At 49.4% G+C, this 23,191-nt stretch overlaps 1 protein-coding gene across 3 annotated transcripts in view; it reads left to right on the top strand.

The window, feature by feature from the left end:
• Positions 1 to 22,757, top strand: part of ZHX2 (zinc fingers and homeoboxes 2) — a 164,698-nt gene extending 141,941 nt beyond the window's left edge. For all 3 annotated transcript variants that reach the window (XM_086694957.1, XM_086694959.1, XM_086694958.1), the window contains 2 exons: positions 6,219 to 8,963; positions 21,461 to 22,757. In XM_086694957.1, the coding sequence (XP_086551083.1) occupies positions 6,444 to 8,960 (2,517 nt within the window). In that variant the 5' untranslated portion in view covers positions 6,219 to 6,443 and the 3' untranslated portion in view covers positions 8,961 to 8,963; positions 21,461 to 22,757. The remainder of the gene's footprint in view (positions 1 to 6,218; positions 8,964 to 21,460) is intronic.
• Positions 22,758 to 23,191: the final 434 nt, after the last annotated feature.

The raw sequence follows: 23,191 nt of genomic DNA, 5'->3' as shown, positions 1-23,191 counted from the left end.
AGAATGTGGGGTATTTCAGAAAGGGTTTTAAAGAAGTGATTAGGGTTAAAGGAAGCCCTTGGGGTGAGCCCCAGTCCAGTGTGACAGGTGTCCTTCTGAGAAGAGGTGACCAGGCGGTACGCACACACAAGGAAGGACGTGCTGAGGACAGGGCAAGTAGGTGGCCGTCTGCAAGCCGAGGAGAGAGGCTTCCAGAGAAACCAACCCTGCAGACACCTTGTTCATGGACTCCCAACTGCCAGAACTGTGAGAAAAACACTCCTGTTGGTTAAGCCTCCCCGTCTGGGGTGCTCCAGCCCTAGCTCAGGTATAACGACGGCTGTGCGCTCCCTGAGGACAAGGACACGGTTTCCTCCTCTTTGTGGGCCCCGTTTCCACAATCGAACTCAGCACACAGGGGTCTAATCGAACTGCGTTCCACGCACAACACAGAGGGGCTGATGGAGAAGCAGAGGCGCCAAGCGGGGAAGGGGGAAGAGAGCCCAGCGGACGCCCGGAAGGGAGTTGTTCGTGATGGTCTGTAGAGGCTGGCCGTCTTGATCCCATGTTACTTATTCCAAGATTTTGTCCTTTCTCATTCATCATTGGATTTCTTTGTGGTGAGTGATAGATGCCGTGGTGGATAAAAGGAAAACCGAGTAAGTGTCAGAAACATGCAAAGGAGGCAGGGGTCTGTGTCGGTGCCTTGGCTCCCTTTCCGTGCACCATGTGCTTGTCGCGCTCTGTCCTAGTTGTCCTGTGAGGCCTGGGACGCCTGGAATGTCACAGACGAAGGACATTTCTTACCTCTCCTCTCCTTCCGGGCGCCAGGATCTTAAGCACAAATGTGCTCAGTCCTAACCGGCTCAGGCCACCCGCCCCAAGGCAGGATCGCGTCTCAGGCCCCACTGCTGGGCATCCAGGGGAGAACTCGCTGCCGCCCGGAGGTCGAATGTTCTCAGGCGGGCACAGAATGCGCCTGGGAAGCCGGCCGGGGTGAGACCGGCTGCACAGGGCTGGTGGGTTGTGATGCTCACCTCCCCTCCCCCAGCACGGAAGCGATGTGCCAGACTTTTAACGTGCATTTTGACATCTTTATTTTTGCCACTTCTAGCAGGTGTCCGTCTGAGCCTGAAGACGGCTGGCAGTACTGTAGCCTTCGTGCCGGCGAGGCCCAGGCCTCGTGGGCGCTGGTCCCGATCCCGCTGGCGGCTCACAGACTTTCAAAAAGGCAGACCACGTGCTTCTGCTGTGCAGACGCTCACCCCCTTCTGGTGCCGGGGTGATTCTTCCCAGGGCCGTGGTTCTTGTGACTCCATCACGGGGACCTCCCCGCCGAGAGATGAGTTCTTCAAAGGCTCCGTGTTTTCTGTGCCCTGCCCCCACGTCTGTCTTCTCTTCCTTCATCTTTCCTTCTTTTTGATCTGCTGTGGTTTGGACTCCTGGTCGCCAAATGAGCTTTAGAAGATACTGTTTATTCTGAACCACGGTTTTTGGAACACTGAGAAGTTTTAGGATGTTTTACCACAGTTTGGATCACTTCTGGGCCCCATTTGTCAACAGATTTAAGTCATTCTACGTATGGGGAGTTTCTCTAAGAAGAGTCTCTTCCCCCTCCCTCCCCTGCACCCATTCTTGCCCGATTTCTTTGTTTTGCAGGCGAAAAGTTTCCTTTTGCTCCCTTGCTTAAAAATTCTATTTCAGGGGTGCCTGCATGGCTCAGTCAGTTAAGCATCTGACTTCGGCTCGGGTCATGATCTTGTGGTTCGTGGGTTCGAGCCCCACTCCGGGCTCTCTGCTGTCAGCACAGAGCCTGCTGCAGATCCTCTTTCCCCTTATCTCTCTGCCCCTCTGCTGCTCATTCTCTCTCTTTCCCTCTCTCTCAAATAAACATTTAAAAAATTTCTAAAAATTATATTTCAGATTCCCCAGTCTCTTGGCTAGTGTGTGCAAATGTAGCCACCAGCTGTCACGACAGGGACACCCTCTGTGGCACTTTAGGACCTCCTTCCCCCTTACAGAGCCCCTCTGCTCATGCCCCCGGCGCACACCCACGCATACACTCACGCACGTGCACGCACACACAAGGGTGCCTACACGTGCACACACAGCAGGACATTTTGCCATGCCTCCTCTCTCCGTATCAGCCACAGGCCCCACGAGGCAGCCATCCTGAGTTAATTATTCAGCCAACATGCATAGGAGGCTTACTACGGGCCAGGCGTGGTTCTAGGCTCTGAGGAAACCACAGTGAAAAGTTTCTGCCTCTATGGAATCTATGTTCTAGAATAGCACTGTCCAGTAGAAGGTCCCTCAATGATAGAAAAGTTCTGCGCTGCTTCATACAAAAGCCACCAGCCACGTGTGGCTACTGAGCACTTGAAATGTGGCCAGTGTAACTTGAGGAACTGATTTTGTTTTTCATTTTCTTTTATTTTAATTAACTTAAATTCGAAGGGCCACATTTGCCTAGTGGCTGTCATATTGAAAGTCCTAGAGGAAGAAAAAAGTAGATAAATGCTCTCTCCTCCCTCCTTCAGTCACAAAATGTCTAAGTAAATTTTAAATATTGAAAAGTGCTGTGAAGAAAGCAAAGCCAAGCGGAGTAAGGAAACAGAGTAATGAGGGAGGCACTGATTTACTTGGGGTGGTGGTCAGGAAAGGTCTCTCTGTGGGAGGATGCCTTTTATTTTTGTTTTAATGTTTATTTATTTCTGAGTGAGAAAGTGAGAGTGAGGGGAGAGGGGCAGAGAGGGGGGAGAGAGAGAGAATCCCAAGCAGGCCCTGCACTGTCAGCACAGAGCCCAATGCAGAGCTTGAACTCACGAACTGTGAGATCATGGCCTGAGCTGAAACCAGGAGTCGGCCACTTAACCAACTGAGCCACCCAGATGCCATGAAGATGACTTTTAAATGGGGACGTGAGCACTGAGGAGCTCAGGGGTGGGAGGTTAGGGCAGAGGTCCTGTGAAGTGCAAGGGGGAGCAGGAAGTATGGGCCAGAACGTGCCGGGGTTGCAGGCTGTTATAAGGGCTTGGAGAAAGGGCTTTGTGCAGAAAGGTGACATGAACTGATTCTTATCTTAAAATATGCCGCTGCTCCAGAGAGGAAGGAAGCGGGAGACCCTTGAGAGGCTGCCACAGACTTCCAGGTGGGAGAGGACGGTAGCTTAGACAAGGCAGGGGCAGGGGGATGTGGAAGTGGTGTGAAGGGTCAGATACTAGATTTATTCTGAAGACAGAGTCAACAGCGTTGCTGACGGATTAGTTGGGGTGAGCCCAGGAGAGTTTGGGCCGGAATGACCAATGGTGGAGCCACTGACAGACATGAGAAACTCTGGAGGAGGTAACGTATGGCTGAGGGGGAAACCAAGAGTCTCAGCAGCAGGGACATGGAGGCTGAAGATGTCAGTTTGGGTGTGGTCAGCAAAAAGACACGGTCCCCTCTGCTCTGCTGTGCCCGTGTCCTCTCCTCACCAGTGCCCGGAGGGACACTCACCCACTGCTGATGACGTTGTCCAGCGTGGGAATGCCAGGGCTCCTCGTTAGAATAACTGGGTTCTGGATTCACAGGGGGAAATGCCCCTCCCCAGGTCCTGCTCAGCTTTGTCACCTGAGCCCCTAAGCAGATGTGTGTGGGCACAGTCCCGCAGAGTTGCTCGTAAAAATAAGCCTCCACTTCCACCCTTGAGCACTCTCTTCAGTGGAACTCAACCCCAAGGCAACGGGAGGGACAGGAGGTAACAGCCATCTTTTCCCTTTCCCTTCTCCCCAGGTGTCAGCTCTACTCCTTTCAAAACACATCTCCCTTCTCCTTTAAGCACAAAATGAAAGACGCCCTCTACACCAGCCCGTGCATTTACACACTGGACGCTGCCACTTCCCCGGCTTTGCTACTCCTAATAAGCAAATTGTTCCTGTACTCCCAAATTAATATTTGTTTAATGCAATTCCAATCAGAATTCTAACAGGATTTTATTTTGCAGATGATTCTGATTTATGGGAGTTGATTTATATGAAGAAATGACCAAATTAAGGAGGAGCTCACTCTACCAGACATTAAAACATACTCTAATCTACCAAAAAAAAAAAAAAAAATTAAGTCGTGTGTCAGTAGCTAGATAAGAGGCACAGAATAAATGACCCAGAAACGCCCTAGTATATGTAAAAATGTAATGTATGACAGAGATGATTTCACAAATTAGTGAGAACACAATACATGCTATGAGATAATTGGTAACTCTCAAAAAAAATGGTTAGAATTGTATCTTACAGCTTAACCCAAGATCAGTTGAATTCCAAATGCATTAAATGTAACAAATAAAGCTAAAACACTCTGAGAAAACATAGAATGATATGTCTCAGCTATCAAGGCAGGGAATCACTTTTTTTTTTAATGTACAAGTGATTTTTATTTATTTTCTATTGAAGTATAATTGACATATAAGATCCTGTTAGTTTCAGGTGTGCATCAGAGTGATTCTGTGTTTTTATACATCATGAAATGATCCCCACAATCAGATAGTTACCATCTGTCACCATACAAAGTTAATACAATATTATTGAGTATATTCCCTATGCTGTACATTACATCCCAGGACCTTTTTTTTTTTTTTTTTTACAACTGGAAGTTTGTACCTCTTAATCACCCTTCGCCTACTTCATCTGCCCCTCAAACCCTCCCCTCTCTGGCAGCCAGCAGTTTGTTTCTTGTAACTGGGAACCACTTTCTATATAAAAAATCACAGCAAAAGGAGCCACAGAAGAAAAAGGTTGGTAAATTTGCTGCCTAAAACGTAAAACTTTTGCATGTAAAAACACGAAAAATGCCATCTACGAACGAACACGAATGAACATAAAAGGTAAACGATCGACTAGAATCATTTCGCAACAAATATAATAAAGTACTGATGCTCTTAATATAGAGACTTGTAAATCAATAGTAAAACCACTGAGCATCACAAGAGAAAAATGGCATGAATAAACAATTCAAAAGGAAAGAACACACAGGCCAAGTAAATCTACGAAAGCAGTTCAACCTGATTAGCAATGAAGGAAGGCACAAAAGTGTATTAAGATCATCTAACCCTGGGGCGCCTGGGTGGCTCAGTCGGTTAAGCGTCCGACTTCGGCTCAGGTCATGATCTCACGGTCCGTGGGTTCGAGCCCCGCGTCGGGCTCTGTGCTGACAGCTCGGAGCCTGGAGCCTGCTTCGGATTCTGTCTCCATCTCTCCCTGCCCCTCCCCGGCTTACAGTCCTTCTCTCAATCTGTCTCAAAAAATAAATAAACGTTAAAAAATTTATTTAAAAAAAAGATGGTTTAACCCTATCTAATCAGCAAGGCGTTTCCATGGTAATATTCCATGTAGGTTGAGTGGTAAGTTGGGCATTCCCGTTCATTGCCAGGGGAAGGGCCAGCTGATGGAAAAGTTGGCCAAATGAGTGAAGAGAACTTAAAATGCACATATCCTTTAACCCAGTGCTTCTGTGTCTAAGCATTCATCCTAAGGACTTACCAGAAATAAGGACTCACGATGTTGCCTGCAATTTTGTTGAGCAGAGCCAAAAATTGAAGAAAAAAAAAATGTCCAACAAAAGCTGAATGACTAAATGTATCACATGTGTATATCCCCCCAAGGTAGTATCATGCAGCCATGTTTAAGTCATTATTTTGTTCATTATTTATAGAAAGAGGGAACATTTCAAGTGAAATAAAGGAACTACAGTATTCAGGGTGATTTTTTTCTCCTTTATACTTGAAAGCATTTTCTGGATTTTCTATACTGGTGACTTCTGTGATAAGAAACAAGAGTTGATATCCATTTTCTAATACCCATATAAACACCATTTGGTGGCCCCAGGTAAGCCTCTTGCTTCTGATGTACCATCAATTAAAGCAGCTTGAGAGCCCAGCGACATCTCGACGTCTCATCTCTGCCACCCCACCCACCACTTCAGAGCTTAGAGCCTTCATTGCATTTCTGTATCTGTTTGCCTCTAAACATGAACGAATGACCTGCACCCTCCTTTGCTTGCGTTGGGCCGGTTCCCACTGCCCTTCCCAAAGAAAGGAAGAAAAGAATGTGATCTTTTATTTTCATGTGCACCCTCTCTCACTGTCTGTGCGTACCTAGGTGTCTGCTTTATTGTGGGTGCCAGTTGGGGTGGGTTAGAAAGAAATGCTAGTTTCTTCTGCCTTGTGGAAAAACACTGACCCTATCTTTGTTCTTGTCCCACAGATATGATGCTGCCTCTTGTGTTTAGCCATTGGAGCAGTTACAGTTTTTTGTGCTGAGATCATTCTGAACACTCAAACACTAGACTTCAGCATTCAAGGGAAGCCAAAGCCATTGGAGGGGGAATAAAGCCCAAAGCCTTTTATCTGATTTGCTCCAAAAATTTCACTGCCCCTTCCCTACCCACCCCCCTCCCCAAATTTAAGCTGTTGCACACAGACAGACGGCATGGCGAGCAAGCGAAAATCCACAACCCCGTGCATGGTTCGGACATCACAAGTAGTAGAACAAGATGTGCCCGAGGAAGGAGACAGGGCCAAAGAAAAAGGAAACAGCACAACACAGCCTGAAACAACCAAGGACAGTTGGACAGTAGAACCCGAGAACTCTTCCAAAGAAAATGAAGTGATAGAAGTGAAATCTACAGGGGAAAACCAATCCAAAAAACTCCAAGGTGGTTATGAATGCAAATACTGCCCCTACTCCACGCAAAACCTGAACGAGTTCACGGAGCACGTTGACACGCAGCACCCCAACGTGATTCTCAACCCCTTATACGTGTGTGCCGAATGTAACTTCACAACCAAAAAGTACGACTCCCTGTCTGACCACAACTCCAAGTTCCATCCCGGGGAGACCAACTTCAAGCTGAAGTTAATCAAGCGCAATAATCAAACTGTCTTAGAGCAGTCCATCGAAGCCACCAACCACGTCGTGTCCATCACCACCAGCGGCCACGGAAGCGGCGACGGTGATCCCGGAATCTCAGTGAGTAAAACCCCCATCATGAAGCCAGGGAAACCAAAAGCCGATGCCAAGAAGGTGCCCAAGAAGCCGGAGGAGGCCACGCCCGAGAACCACGTGGAAGGGACTGCCCGCCTGGTGACAGACGCGGCTGAGATCCTCTCGAGACTCGGAGGCGTGGAGCTCCTCCAGGACACATTAGGGCACGTCACGCCTTCTGTCCAGCTCCCACCAAATATCAACCTTGTCCCGAAGGTCCCCGTCCCGCTGAATACTACCAAATACAACTCTGCCCTGGATACGAATGCCACCATGATCAACTCCTTCAACAAGTTCCCTTACCCGACCCAGGCCGAGTTGTCCTGGCTGACAGCTGCTTCCAAACACCCAGAAGAGCACATCAGAATCTGGTTTGCCACACAGCGCTTAAAGCATGGCATCAGCTGGTCCCCGGAGGAGGTGGAGGAGGCCCGGAAAAAGATGTTTAATGGCACCATCCAGTCAGTACCCCCCACGATCACCGTGCTGCCGGCCCAGCTGGCGCCCACAAAGATGTCACAGCCCATCCTCCAGACAGCTCTGCCGTGCCAGATTCTCGGCCAGACCAGCCTGGTGCTGACTCAGGTGACCAGCGGATCAACAACGGTCTCCTGCTCCCCCATCACGCTTGCCGTGGCCGGAGTGACCAACCATGGCCAAAAAAGGCCTTTAGTGACTCCCCAGGCCGCCCCCGAGCCCAAGCGTCCACACATCGCTCAGGTGCCAGAGCCCCCGCCCAAGGTGGCCAACCCTGTGCTGACGCCAGCCAGTGACCGCAAGAAGACAAAGGAGCAGATTGCGCATCTCAAGGCAAGCTTTCTCCAGAGCCAGTTTCCTGACGATGCTGAGGTCTATCGGCTCATCGAGGTGACCGGCCTTGCCAGGAGTGAGATCAAGAAGTGGTTCAGCGATCACCGGTATCGGTGTCAAAGAGGCATCGTCCACATCACCAGCGAATCCCTTGCCAAAGACCAGTTGGCCATCGCAGCCTCCCGACACGGCCGCGCGTACCACGCGTACCCGGACTTTGCCTCACAGAAATTCAAAGAAAAAACACAGGGTCAGATTAAAACCCTGGAGGACAGCTTTTTGAGAAGCTCTTTCCCGACCCAAGCAGAACTGGATAGACTAAGGGTGGAAACCAAGCTGAGCAGGAGAGAGATCGAATCCTGGTTCTCAGAGAGACGGAAGCTTCGGGACAGCATGGAACAAGCAGTCTTGGATTCCATGGGGACTGGCAAAAAAGGCCAAGATGTGGTGGCCCCCAATGGTGCTCTGTCTCGACTTGACCAGCTCTCCGGTGCCCAGTTAGCCAGTTCTCTGCCCAGCCCTTCACCAGCAATTACGAAAAATCAAGAACAGGTACATCTCCTGCGGAGCACGTTTGCAAGAACCCAGTGGCCTACTCCCCAGGAGTATGACCAGTTAGCAGCCAAGACGGGCCTGGTCCGAACTGAAATTGTGCGCTGGTTCAAAGAGAACAGGTGCTTGCTAAAAACCGGAACCTTAAAGTGGATGGAGCAGTACCAGCACCAGCAGATAGGGGGAGATCACGTTTACGACGCCCCACCAAGGAAACCAGTGAAAGCCGTCATCACCGAGAGTCCAAAGAACGGAAGTGACGTGGGTCAGCAACATTACAAGGACCCCAAAAAGCTCTGTGAAGAGGACCTGGAGAAGCCGGTACCCAGGGTGAAAGTGAGCAACGAGCAAGCCAAGGATGGTGTGCCGGCCAAGCCTTCTGAAGCCACCTCGGACAGGTCGGAGGGCAGCAGCCGGGACGGCCAGGGCAGCGACGAGAATGAGGAGTCGGGCGTTGTGGATTGGGTGGAGGTCACGGTCGGAGAGGAGGACGCCATCTCAGACAGGTCGGATAGCTGGAGTCAGACGGCAGCCGAAGGCACCGCAGAACAGGCCGGCTCGGACTCCGACAGCATCCCTGCCGAGGCTGGCCAGGCCTAACAGGTAACCCCCTCCCGGCTCCCCGCAGGAAAGTAGGCGAGGGTGCTGGCTTGCTTTCTCTGTATTGCCAGAGTCCATATAGGTTGTAGGGTACGGAGATGTTGACACAGATGATGAGTTCTTTTTAAAAGTTCTTGTTTGAAAAAGGAAGGAAACCAGGGATGCTGGCAGGCCAGGTCAGAGGACCTGGAGGGGGTCCCGCAGGACCAGTCAGAACGGTCCTTGGCTTCATGCAGGATGGAAAGCAGGTGTGAGCCAGCAGGAGGTGAGAGCAGAGTTTACTGAAGGGAGAGAGAGAGGGATTGAGAGCAGATACGGACGGAGCGTCTGGGAGACTTAAAAAGGAAAGGAGCAGGAGTCTCATCTTTGCTTGGGGTCTGGGGATTTTATTGACCATTGCGGTCTGGAGCACATGTCCTCTCAGGCATCCAGGAACTCAGGGTCCAGGTGTCCATCATAAGTCGCTCGTTCCCTGGAGTCAGGGAATTTTGACGACGAGATGTCTAGAGTCAGTGGTCTGCAACAGGCAGGCGTGTGCCACATGATGGCCTCGCCTGGTCCTTCCTGAGATGTTATCTACTGTGCTAGAAGGCCCCAGAGAAGTCATGAACTCCTGGTCCCTTGTAAGGAGGACGTACGTTAAGGCATGTGCAGCGCGGGGGGTGCAAGTCCTAGCGAGAGAGAATAGAAGCAGGAAAGGGAGCAAAAAGCAGATTTTATGGAGCCCTTCAGTTTCCTGGTCTCACTAGCGGCTGGTGGATTTTGTGTCCTCGTTTGCAAGGCCCTGCCCATGAGTGACAGCGCTGTGGCATACCTTGGACGCACCCTCTGGGGCCTCTCCGTTCCTCAGTCTACAAGCAGTTATAGGGACACAGCCTCTGCCTGCTTTCTGTTTGCTGCTGTAAGAAACGGACCTGAAAAGGATGTGTCTTTTCCTTTTGCTTTCTGTGTTGTTTTGTTTTGTTTTGTTTTCATTTTCATTTTCTTTCCTTTCTTGGATTTTTAAGGGTAGCTAACCAAGTTTACTGGCCAGAGATTTGGGGTTGTTTCTTTCAACCTGACAGGTTTTGGTGTTTGCCCAGTCATGGCTGAAGGAAGGCGAGTTTCTCACTATATAACACAGCTCATAATTGTGCTGAGTGGGTCCCCAGAACCCCTTCAAATCTGGAAGAGACTGGTGTAAATTAGGCCTGTGGAGCCACAAAAGCCTGGGAAGGGAGGTTGCCATGGTTACTAATGGCCGTGTCATCCACATGATGGGACATGCACCCAGGCCCTGGTGTTTGTGCTTTCACAAGAGGTCTGTGCAAATCAAGGCCTCAAAACACAGCAGCTTGCTTGGTGGTAGGTTTAGAATAGAGGGGGCAGCGGGGAGAGGGGTGCAGGAGGCAGAGAGCCGACCTTGGCCAAAGCTGACACATTCCACGGGCAGCTTGGAACCAGGAGGGAGAGGTGTGATTTACGCTCTGCCCAGATTGGCTTCTCCAGAGGTCACTTAAAAGGCAACAGAAGCCCCCCGCCCCCCCCATCATGTCATCTTTAAAAATAATGAAACAAAGGTAAGAACCTCCAGAATGATTGATAAGGTCCCGAAGGGAGCCCTGGAAATTACCATGCTTCTTTATTAACGACTTCAGACAACTTTGGCTGGTCATGCCCCTCATCAATTCATTTATTTCATAGTAAGAAATAGCAGTAAAGAAATAAATGAAAAAATAAAGTCTTCTTAGAAACCGTATTTTAGCCGGTTCCATCAGTTAGTGAAAGAGCAGTTGAAGGAACAGCCAATCAAAGATGCCATCAGGGCTTCTTCCCGCCGCCCCCCCCGACTTTTCAAGGGGGAATCGTAATGGGGTACAGGTGAGGAGGCGGTCCAGAGGGGAGGGGCTAGTGGCAGGAGGGGGCTAAAGTCCAATAGTACCAACTGCCCCCCACCATCTGGCTACCTTGGTTCCTCCCTCTGGCTATTCTCGTACCTTCCTTTGAGACCTAGCTTGCCCTGTCTTCTATCCTTGACCTTTTCCAGTGCGTGACATAAATTTACCCGATTGCTTTTTCCTCCTGCCACGGAGTAGACAATAGGGTTCAGTTCAATCCAGCAAATACATTCTGCACACCTACCGTGTGCCAGTCTCTGTGCTAAGTGACAGAGATAACGGGATGAAGAAAGCAGATAAGAGTCCTTTCACGTGGTGCTCAGTCAGGCCAAGGAGAGAGGAAATTGCTCTTTCCTTTACTAGCCGGGGTGATCCATGGTGTGATAGGGACACGCCCAGCTGTGCACTGGAGCACGCAGGAGGGGCATCCAGAGGTCAGGGCAGGCTTCCCGGAGGAAGGGATATCTGTCTCAGAGACTAGCTGAAGGGAAGGGGCTGGCCGGTGCACTGACAAGGAAGAGTGGCTCATGTGGAAAGGGACAGACAAGGAAAGTTCCAGAGATGAGAAAAAGAATGGTACAGTTGAGGAACCAAGAGAGTTTGGGCACAGCCAGAAAGCCGAGTTTGGGGTTCAGGAGACGATGAGAAAAGGCAACTCAAAGAAATGACCGTGGTTTTCCACAGCAAGCAAAAGCTGTTCTGAACCAGCTGTGTTGGCCGAGTTTGAGAAGAATTGTGAGTGTCCCGTGTCCCAGAGTGAGCTGGGATGGCACTTCCAGGTCCCCATGGCTGAGTGGGGTTTGTCTAGGGGTAGCAGCTCCCCAGCCCTGAGGCCACCTGTCCCCATCCCTTCTCCCCCAAGCTGTACCACCACCGACAGGGGAACATGCCCAGCTCTTCTGCCTACCATCGGGCCTGTTCCCCACGAGAGGCCCAAGAGAAACATAAAGGGGGAAGCAATGCTAAAACCATTAATGAGCAGCTTTGGAGGGAAGGGAGGAAGGATGGAAGGGTGGGCGCAGGGCCTCCTGAGCACCAGAGGCTGAGCTAAGTGCTCTGGCCCCAGATGGTCTTCCTCGGTGCTCCTAGTGACGCCGAGAGGTAAGCTACTGTATATTTTCATAGGCCTAGAAACTGAGGCTCAGAAACCAAGGAGCGTACCCTCCTTCTCCCAACCAGCATCTTGGCTTCCCTCCACAGCCCCGCCTCCTACTGCTGTCTCTGCCTCTCTGTTTCTGACAGAAACTCCCTGTCTCTGGATGACCCCCAGGGTGGGGTTGGGAGGTGGGTGTTTAGATTTGACAGTTGATATTAGATAATTCAGAGATGAAGGAACTGGCTGTTTTCTACCTCCCACCCACCCACACACACACACAAACCCAGAAATACCGTGGAACCCCCTTTTATGTTTATTTATGGCGAATGCCCTCAAGTGTGAGCTGAAAAATGTTCCCAAACAAGATGCTATGGTCTGCTTGACACCGGGTAGCACCCAGTGTCCCTACTGGCTTCCTGATGTTTCCGAGGTGCTACTGCATTGAGAAAAGGGCTGCGGGTCTGGCCTGGTGGTGGCATCCCGGACAGAGGCACCCACTTAAGGGAACCTTTCAACTCAGAGGGAAGAAATCCCTCCAAATTACTTCACAGCTTTTATGAACCGAACACATGGGTCTCTTGAAATTCATAAATATTCAGTGATGCCTTTATTTAAACACATATTTATTTAGGAAACTGCAGTTGGGTTCAGTTGTTACACATACGATAATCCTGAAAATAATGCACAGTTTCAGCTTCGTAAAAGGTGTTATGGGATGTACGTATGAGAAAGAGAAAGAGAGAGAGAGCAGCTGAGAGCAAACTCCAGGGTGGGGTTTCCTCCTCTGTTGTGGTTCAGCATCCCCTCCGCCAAAGCTTCACAAGCTCACGACAGCGTTGACTCGGGCCAGGTTCACTCAGCCTTGAGGGCAGACAGAAAGGGACTCCTTACCTTTGAATTGTGTTGTGATGATTCATCCTCCGGGGCCAAACAGTTATGGAGCTATCCATTGAGAGACCTGTCGTGGTAAGAGGCTGAACAGTAAATTCCTCCTTTCCTAAAAATGAGTCAGAATACTTGAGCCAAACATTGCCAGACATATGCCTCAATGTTTGGCCAGATGGAATATCCCAGTACTCCTACTACTAAGAATTTCTATATACCGGTATATGCCATGTACTTGGCATTCTTCTTAGCACATCCATTAAATCATTTAAACCTCACTTCATCCCCGTGACATAGGTATGGCCTTCTTCCTGTTGTGCAAAGGGCAAAACCGAGGCTCAGAGAGACCCGTGGGTTCCTCAGCTAGCAGCTGGTGGCGCCCGGAGGCCACCTCTCATCTGTGAGGCACCAGTGCCTGACCCAACCACAGTTGGTACGACTGCCACGGGGCAGGGCAGACCAGCAGGACTTGACTCTTTCTTAATACTATAGTCAAACACGAATACACAGTGACTCGTGCACTAACTTGGCTACCTCCCAATTCCTGACAGTTTCCAACTCATGATTAGGGATGGCTTTGGACAAGAGATAAATTTCGTGGGGCGCCTGGGTGGCGCAGTCGGTTAAGTGTCCGACTTCAGCCAGGTCACGATCTCGCGGTCCGTGAGTTCGAGCCCCGCATCAGGCTCTGGGCTGATGGCTCGGAGCCTGGAGGCTGTTTCCAATTCTGTGTCTCCCTCTCTCTCTGCCCCTCCCCCGTTCATGCTCTGTCTCTCTCTGTCCCCAAAATAAATAAACGTTGAAAAAAAAAAAAATTAAAAAAAAAAAAAAATTTCGTGAAAAATATTTTCCAGGGTTCAGCTTGCTTAAAAAATTCAAGGCTACCAACTGGTGCATCCTGGCTACACTTTAGGATCCAGGATATGCGTGCCCCACAGTCTGTTCAGATTAGCTGTCTAAATACAGATATTTGAATGAGTGGATGGATGGATGGATGGATGGATGGATGGATGCATGGATGAAACTGTAATTATCTGTTTCTCTGGCTCTCCCCACCAGACCCTTGAATATAGGGACCATATCCTATTAATCTCTGAGTCCCTAGTGCCTAATTTGGAGGGGGTGCTTAATAGCAATGTGTTGAACCAACCTGAGAATTAACAAACATAGTTGACTTTCAGTTGTCTGGAATCTGGTATTTCAGTGCTTTGCTCCTCGTCCTCCTCCCCCTCCCCTACCACCCCCTCCCCACTCCCTCTTCCTTTCACTTCTCGTCCTCCTTCCCTTTTCCCTCCTCCTCATTTTCCATCACTCATTAGCCTTATTAGTTGACAGCTGACAGAGGAGAGAAGTTGGGGACAGTTTGCTTTCTGTGCATGTGAGCAGCTCCAGGAAAAGGTCTGCTGGAGAATCTCACTGGTTATTTACTGGGTGATGCTTCTCAGGGACTGCCCATTAGCCTCGCAGCCCTGGCACCTAATGGAGAGTTAACTGTTACCACTTCCATTTGCCTAATTCTGGAGCTTCTCACGCTAGGAATTCTCACTGTGCTTTGGGCAGCTTGTAGCAATTTAGGAATCATGAAGTCTAAGTTCCCTCATTTGTCAGAGGAAGGATGTGGGCCCCAAGGAGAGGAAGTAACTGGTCCAGAGACATCCATAATAAGTGATTCGACCCATTTATGCATCAGGTTATTTGTGGAATGCCTCTGGCGTGCCACACTCCAGGTGTGTTCAAACTCTGAACATCTGTGGTGCCCAGCATGTTCCTGCCCTCATGGAGCCCACAGTCTAGTGAGGGATGAAATTTTAACCAAACAAAAAGGAGAGATTGCCATGCTAACAGGTTTTTTAAAGGAAAGGTACACAGTCTGTGGGAATATACGATAGGGGAATTTGACTTGATTTGAGTGGTTGGGGGAGGCTTCTCTGAAGAGATAATAAACGAGTTAAAATCCAAAAAGTCAAGTATGAGTTGGCTGAGCAGAGAAGAGGGGAAGTAGCCTTCCATGCTGAAGATACAGCATACTCAAAGGCCCTGAGGCCAGAGGGAACTTCACATCGGGGGCCCTAAAAGGTGGCCATTGTGGCAGTGATTTGCCCAGTTCACACTTCACAGAAGTTCATGGGTTAAAAACCAGAGTGGTATGTGACCTACAAATAATCCAAATGTCCCTTGAAACTCCTCTACCTCACCAGTAAAGAAGACTGTATGTGATTCAGTGTGTATGATCCTGTAGAGAAAGGTTAGATGCTCTGAGATACTCAAGGAAGGAGTAAAAGGAAGTCATGTTGCAGATATCTGGGCATTCAGACCTTCCTGCCATAGTGGTAAATGGAGGATGGATGCTGGAAAATTCTAGAGCATCCACATGGCCATATGTTTTACTTTATTCTCTATTATTAGTAGGTCTCTATAACTTTAATACTTAATGATATTAGTCAACTAAGGCTGCCAGAAGAGAACACTACAGATTGAGTGGCTTAAACAACATTTATGTCCTTGCAGTTCTGGAGACTGAAAGTTCAAGATCAAGTTTCCAAGCAGAGTTGGTTACTGGTGTGGCCTCTCTCCTTGACTTGCACGCAGCCACTTCTCTCTGTGTCCTGTCCTTTCCTAGTCTTTCCTCTGTGCCTGTGCCCTCCTAATGTCTCTTCCTCTTCTTATAAGGACACTAGAGCCCCACCTCATGACCCTCATTTAGCCATAATTACCTCTTTAAAGGCCCATCTCCAAAGACAGTCAGATTGGGGTTAAGTCTTCAACATATGAATGGTGGGGTAGGGGACATAGTTCAGCCCATAGCACTAATAGAATTGTCTGTTGTTGTTAGGATTAAATGAAATAATACAAGTGAAGTCCCCTAAACAAGGGCCCAGCATTAGCATCAGCAGTTGCTTAGTTGCTGGCTCTGAATTGACAGTCTTTTTTTTTTTTTTTTTTAGTATATTATGATTATTTTTAATGTTTATTTATTTTTTTTAATATATTTTTTTAACGTTTATTTATTTTTGAGACAGAGAGAGACAGAGCATGAACAGGGGAGGGGCAGAGAGAGAGGGAGACACAGAATCGGAAAGAGGCTCCAGGCTCTGAGCTGTCAGCACAGAGCCTGACGCGAGGCTCGAACTCACGGACTGTGAGATCATGACCTGAGCTGAAGTCAGACTCTTAACCGACCAAGCCACCCAGGCACCCCAAATGTTTACTTATTTTGAAAGACGGTGGGGAGAGGCAGAGAGCAAGGAAGAGAGAGAGAGAATCCCAAGCAGGCTGCACACTGTCACTACCGAGCCTGATGTGGGGCTTGATCCCATGAACCATGAGATCATGACCTGAGCTGAAATCAAGAGTTGGGTACTCAACCGACTGAGCCACCCAGGTGCCCTGATGCTTTTTTTTTTTTTATGGAGAAGAACTTGGCTGAATGCCTTCCAACTGGGCTTTTTCAGTTGGGGCCCCACTTGTACAAGCTCATGCTGTTGTGTATTAATCGCATCTCAGAGGGGGGGGGGGGTGAGGATGGGGGGCAATGACAAGGGGTAACATTTGCTGAGCCCTTACTGTGCCAGGCACTTTTCATGTGTTGATGACTCTCTGAAGTCAACACTATTCTTTTTCATTTTATGGCTGAGGAGAACGAGGCACAGAAAGGTAGCTCATCCAAGATCCTTCAGCTAGAAAGTGGGGGAGCTGGCATTCAAACCCGAATCCACATGCATAAACACGTCAGGGGTGTGCCTAGTGAGTTTAAAATATGATTCTGTTTGCCCAAATCCTTTGGACTCCTCTAGATAATATCCTCTGATGGAAAAAGGGCAGGAAGAGCCAATAGCCCCTTTGACTCCTTCTCCCATTGAGCCTCCTTGTAAGCAGCCTGGGGGAGACTTGCCTGGCTTGTAAGTCTCAGCAATTTCCCCAAGCCCAGAGGCTCCCCAAACGGCTGCGGTGAAAGAGCTTTGGCCAGATATGCCAGAGTTGACCAAGGCCTGGCATGGGAACAATTTGAGATGGGATGGAGTCTTCCTGGTCCACTGGGAAATTGCTTAATCCCTCTCCCTGCCACCATGTTTTCCTTTTCCCAATTCTAATTAAAATCAGAGCATGCCCCCTCTCAAAAAAAGAAAGTTTGGCTCAAATATTATTAAGATAATAAATCACTATCACGGTGCTTGCTTTTCTGTCTCACGGAGTACAGTATTACTCTCTCCTGAGTCCGCGGGGCTTAGGGAAATCCCTACAGAGCAAATTAAAGAGACACAGAAACAGGTATCACATGGGAAAAGAATTCTAATTTTTTCATGTTTCCCCAATGGGTAAAGTAATAAGCATATTTTGCTGAAGAATTAGACAGTACTTTTTAGCCTTCCAAGTTGTCCCCGAGATAGAAAGGGACTGCTATGAAGGCAGAGGGTTCTCTGTCCTGGGCAGTGTTCAGGAAGAGGCTAGACATCCACTTGGTAGAATAGTGGCCATAAGCAAAGGGCCCGACGATCTTGCTGTTTCCTCCCAAAGGGGAGATCCGGTGCTCTAGGATCAAATAATCCATCGGGTCACTGGTCCTCTGCCTTGGGGAATGTCTCCATCCTAGTGGTAAGATTGCGGATAGAAGCCCAGGGGATTAGCAAGAGGCCACACAGTCAAAATCACTGTGCTACTCTACAATAAAAACCCGAGATGGGAGTTTGTCACCAACGTTGTGTAACCAGCCACCCCTCTAAGAGCAGCGTGCTTGTCCCATTTTTCTTTCACTAATGAACGCCGGGGCATACTGTGTGGGCCAGACCCAGAGTGGGGCGGGGGGCCAGGGGTCAGCAGTGAGCACCGCGGGCCCCATGCGTGTCCTCAGAGGACGTACAATTAACCAGGCAGTTTGAAGACCGCGTGATACAGTTGTGCTGGAGATCCCTGGTGCAGGGGCGTTTGACAAGGAGACCTGAGGGTGCTCGGGGGCAAAGCCTTCCAGGGAAGCAGCCTGTGGCTAGGACGCGCTGCCCAAGGGGAAGTGACTGGGCCACCGGCTGTGTCCCTCATGGGGAAGGGAAACCGCCCCGCCTTCTGTTCCCAGCGGCTTCCCAGCCTCCCTTTTGAGAGCATTGCCAGCCCCTGCAGTCCTGCCCGCTGCCACACACCCTGGGAGAGGTCAGAGGAGAGCTGAGATCCCAGGGTGCTCCCAGGGCCCAGAGCCACCCCCGGACATCTGGGGTCTCTGCAGAAGCAACTTGGTGTCCTTTTCTCCGGGTCACCCTTTTGCCCTCTGCAGTCCGTTTGGGAAGGGGGTGGGGGGTGGTAAGGGCTTTGTTCAGTATTTCTTTTCTTCGTGAATACACCTGTTTGGAGGCTTATGTGTGTTGGTGTCCACAAGAAATGACCCAAGGGAATCATAACACATCGCCCGATGAAGAACCACCTTCATATTGAGGCATATCTAAAAATGTGAGTTTTTGCCATTCGCTTGAAGAGACAGGGTTCAGTTTCATTTTTGAGAGGGAGAGAGAGTAAATACGTGTATACACACACACCCCTAAGGCCCCAGTTTTACACCTGGCCTTCCTCAAAGGAAAATGAAGCAGTGTTTCGGGAGCACCTGCATGCCTGGCACTCCCCACCTGTAACCCCCACCCCCAGCGGCCCAGCAGGTATGGGGGGATGGAAGTGAGTCTCAGGGTGGTTAAGGAAATAACACGGACACACAGCTAGGAAGTGGCAGGCCCTGGATCCCAGCTACTCCGACCCCACGGCTCTTTCCACTCTGACCCACCACAGCCAATACCCACAGTCATATGCTGACCTGATGCTCTGCAGCCTGGCTGGGAGAAGGATGAAGAATAGCAGTCTACCCACCTTGGGCCTTGTTTCCCGGGCTCTTGAGAACCGCTCAGGTGGACACCCCACCAGAGGCACCCCCTTTGCAAGGGTCGTGAAAGACCCTGTTTGCTGGGGGGAAAGCCAGTTCCTTGGGGAGCGCAGGAGGAGCCTGGCTCTGGTCCCTGTGCCCACCCGGGGGTGCATGTGGCTCTCTGTGGGATCAGCAGTAGGCACGTGGACCTCTCTGGGTGCCCAGAACCACCAGCCCCTGCCTTTGAAGCCGACGTGCTCTCCCTGTCCCCAGGTGTCTCCATGCAGGGGGAGACTGTGTGAGTAGGACAGGGAGCCTGGACCCCGATCAGGTGTGGGAGGAGCAACTGAAGTGGGACTGACCTTGGAGGAATGCAGGCTCCACCACTCGCTACATGCCTGACATCATTTAATCTCAGCCCCTGTTTCTTCACGCCACGGTAGGCTTAACGGTCTGGTTACTATAAGGAGTGGACGGGATGCATTAGCATTAGCACCTACCATTGGGCCTGGCTCGTAGTAAGTGTGAGAGAAATATCAGTTCCTGTCACTGTTGTCACAACCAAGGTCATTACTGTGACTGTGCCTCTGAGAAGTCTCGTGATTCAGGGGATTCGCCTTTCTTCCCGGAGCTTCCCTCCTTTTCCTTGTGAACTGAGTGATGTGACAGCACCACCTGTAAGGACCCCTGTGGTCTTTACAGTTCAGTGACTTTTGCGGATCACTTTCAGGCGGTACCAGATCCCAAGGACACCCCCGGAATCTGGTTTCATCCACAGACGTTTCTCTCACCAGTTGGCTTCTTAACTCCAGCATTCATTCTCCTAGTCAGAGCACCTAGGAAATGTGGGGACAGCTGACCTCCTGACATTAAGAAAGAATGACCGTATAGGTGACCTGCTGATACCTCTGGCTGAGAAGTCAAGTCTGCTTGCTCTTGGGGTCCCCTGTGCTAAAGGCACTTCTTAGGGTCCTCTCCACTAGAAGCAGCCATTCCAAGAAGGAGGCAAAGAAAAAGCCAGTCGCTTCAGGAATCCACAGATCTGATAAACTTCCAGCCTGTCATGGAATACTAGCTGTAGTCCTGGGCCCTCCCCTCGGATTCCTTTCCCAGGAGCTCCAGATCCTGGGAGCCCACAAGGGTAATCATGGCGGTCTGTCTTTGCTTCCTCGGGCTGCCTTAAAGTACCACAAAGCGGTGGCTTAAACAACAGAAATGTATTCTGTCACAGTTCTGGAGACTCAAAGTCTGGTGTTGGCAGAGTTGGTTCTTTCTGGGGGCCGTGAGGGAAATCTGTTCCACGCCTCGCTCCTAGCTTCTGCTAGGTTGCTGGCAGTCCTTGGTGTCCCTTGGCGTCCCTTGGCGTCCCTTGGCTCATAGATGCATCACCATGGTCTCTGGCTTCGTCTTCATGTGGTGTACTCTCTGTGCGAATCTGTTTCAGTGTCCGGATTTCCAGTTTATAACGTCACCAGTTCTGTTGGATGAGGGGACACCCTAATGACCTCATTTTAACATGACTATTTATCCCTGTAAAGGAATTTCCAAATAGGGTTTCATTGTGAGATACTGAGGATTAGGACAACAGTATATCTTTTGAAGAGACACAGTTCAACTCACAAGAGGGTCCTTGTGCTGTTTTAATAACATCAAAGAACATAAGAATTAAGCATTTCTCCATTCGGACTCTTAATACTGTTGGTATGTTATAAGCAGACACTCTGGAGATTGCCTGGGTTTGAATCCTGATGGAGCCACTTCCCAGCTGTACGATCTTGGACAAAGTGTTTAGCCTCTCTGTGCTCAGTTTCCTCACCTATAAAATGGGAACAATGGTCACACACCTCTGAAGGTTGATATCAAATTAAAAATGCACTTAAGGGGCACCTGGGTGGCTCAGTCGGTTAAGCATCCGACTTCGGCTCAGGTCATGATCTCGTGATCTGTGAGTTCGAGCCCCACGTCAGGCTCTGTGCTGACAGCTCAGAGCCTGGATCCTGCCTTGGGTTCTCTGTCTCCCTCCCTCTCTGCCCCTTCCCCACTCACACACTCTCTCTCTCTCTCTCTCTCTCTCTCTCAAAAATAAACATTAAAAAATTTTTTTAAATACACTTAAAATGTTTCATCTTGTTATGATCACTGTTCTATACCTTACCATGCTTGGAAAAGGCTGCAGCCAACAAAACAACAGAAGTCTGTAATACTATGTAGTATTGTCAGACTCTGGAACTTTAGGAGCCCCTGTGACTGGCTCCCCCTCCAGGAATGAGAAAAAGGCCTTGTAATGATGAAAAGAGTCACAGGCCACCACCTCCACTTGCCCAGAAAGTCATCCTATTTTCAAAGGTCTGTTTCTGGGGACGCTTCCTGTGATGTCAGACTGTACTCGGGAAAATACACTCTTTTAAAAAAAAAAAAAAACTGGGGTACCTGGGTGGCTCAGTCAGTTAAGCATCCGACTTCGGCTCAGGTCATGATCTCACGGTCCGTGGGTTCGAGCCCCGCGTCGGGCTCTGTGCTGACAGCTCAGAGCCTGGAGCCTGTTTCAGATTCTGTGTCTCCCTCTCTCTCTGACCCTGCCCCGTTCATGCTCTGTCTCTGTCTCAAAAATAAATAAAACATTTAAAAAAAAATTAAAAAAAACTGGCCCCAAACTGGGGCACTTGTCTCTCCTCTAAGCCCTAGGATGGCTTTGGAAGGGGTCCTCCCCAAGAGAGCCAGGAAGAGTGACCCAGCCGCCTTCCACCCAGGGACTGATCATCTCCTGACATCTCTTCTCTCCGGTTTTGCGTTGTCTTTCTAGGGAAGTCCGTCAGAACTGCATTGCTGATAAAGGGGACGCTCTGTCTTTGAGGAAGGAAGAGGACCTCCCTCCCCGGCCGTGGGCCACCCTGGCCAGAGGCTCCAAGTGGAACCACTTAGCCGGCGTGTGGCTGCTGGGTGCCGGAGCCCCAGCCTTCACACACACCCCGCCCGGAGGACCGGCGGGAATTGTTCATAGTGCCAAAGTCCTACTACTGCGTTTTCAATGGGTCCTTGTAAATAGTTTGCTCCTCTGCCCTGGCCCCCACTTCTTGCTATACTGGAACCAATTTGTACGATGTGGGAATTTTGTTACCTTTTTAATCAAGGGCAACGTCCTTTTCCAGCACTACCATTGTAAGGTTTTTTCCAGGAGGGAGGGCTGATCACATGTGCTTTTCTCTTTTTCCTTTTTTTTTTTAATCTTTATTTTATTAATTTTGGGGAGGGGGGGAATGTTAGCATTAGTGCCATTATATCTACTGGATTTTAGGTAGGGAGAGTTCGTTTTATTAAAAGTAGTTTGAAATTTGGGAGATTTCTCCGTGGGAAGGGCTAAGATTTGGGCTTCTGTCTGAACTTTGAGAGGGTTTTACAGATGGCACATCTTCCAGATCAAGCCCATTTTTGGTTCTCCCTCCCCCACCAGCCACCTCTGGGGTCCCTGTTTAGCCACGCACAGGGCTTTCGGAACTGCCAACAGGTGGATCTGGTTTTCTCCGCCGCCTGGCCTCTTGGGCTGACCTTGGGCGGAGCCAGCACCAGAGAACTAGGGAGCAGGTGGCTCCCTCTTTCAGCGTCTTGTTAGATACCAGCAGAAAGGGCTTCCACATTTCTAGCATTATCGTTACTTTTGTGAAACTCCAACAAAAAGAGGTCTTCCTATCTAGATGGTACAAAAATGAACAACTTTGGTTTTGATTTCTGTTCCTAACTGCCTTTTCTCAGTGTGGTATTTGACAAGATTTCAGCCTGAAGCCTCACCATGATCTGATTTTTTTGTTTGTGTTTGTTTTTGGGCCAATTTTAGATTCCTGAGTGCACTTTTGTTTTTTGTTGGTTTTTTTTTTTTTTTCCCAATTAGTCCTAACTTTTAAAGAGGAAAAACCAAGAGACATATCTGGTGTAAATGTTGCAATATGAATTGTGTTTGCAACCCCCTCCCCCCACCCCATCCCCCATTTGGGTATACTGCACAAATAAAATGCTAGGGAGTTTGGAAAAAAAACATTTTTTCTAACTTGTTGCTCATTTGTTGTAACTCAATAAAGCAGAGACTAAACATTTTTATAACCTTTTCCTCTGCTCCTTGTTCTTTATTGCTGCCTGGCTTCGAGGGCATGAGGTTTCCAACTCAGCCACCTCTCATTTCAAAGCAGTATGACAGATTCATTTGACATTTCTCATTTTCTGTCTTGGTGAGGTCCAACAGCACAAATGGGACTTTAAAAACAGGGCGTACATGTCGATGTGGGAACCTGTCACATCTCTTGGACACAGAGAAGTAAGTGATAGGTCCTCCCTTCTCCAGGGTCTTCACAAATAGATTCATAAAATACTGCGGAGAACAGCACGAGTGGGAAGGAAATCTGCAGGCCATGTGCAGGACCACTGCTCGCCCTCTGGTGACCCGAGGTAAGTCACTCCCCTCCCTGGGCTGCTGCTGACAGGTGACTGGGACACTGCCATTTCTCAGAGAAGGCTGGCTTTTGCGTCTCTGCCCAGGTAAGGT

Source organism: Puma concolor, chromosome F2 (genome assembly GCF_028749965.1).
Source record: "Puma concolor isolate L17-30 chromosome F2, mPumCon1.1.hap2, whole genome shotgun sequence".
NCBI lineage: Eukaryota > Metazoa > Chordata > Mammalia > Carnivora > Felidae > Puma > Puma concolor.
The sequence above is the reverse complement of the archived record's forward strand: the minus strand, read 5'-3'. Positions and strand labels throughout refer to the sequence as shown.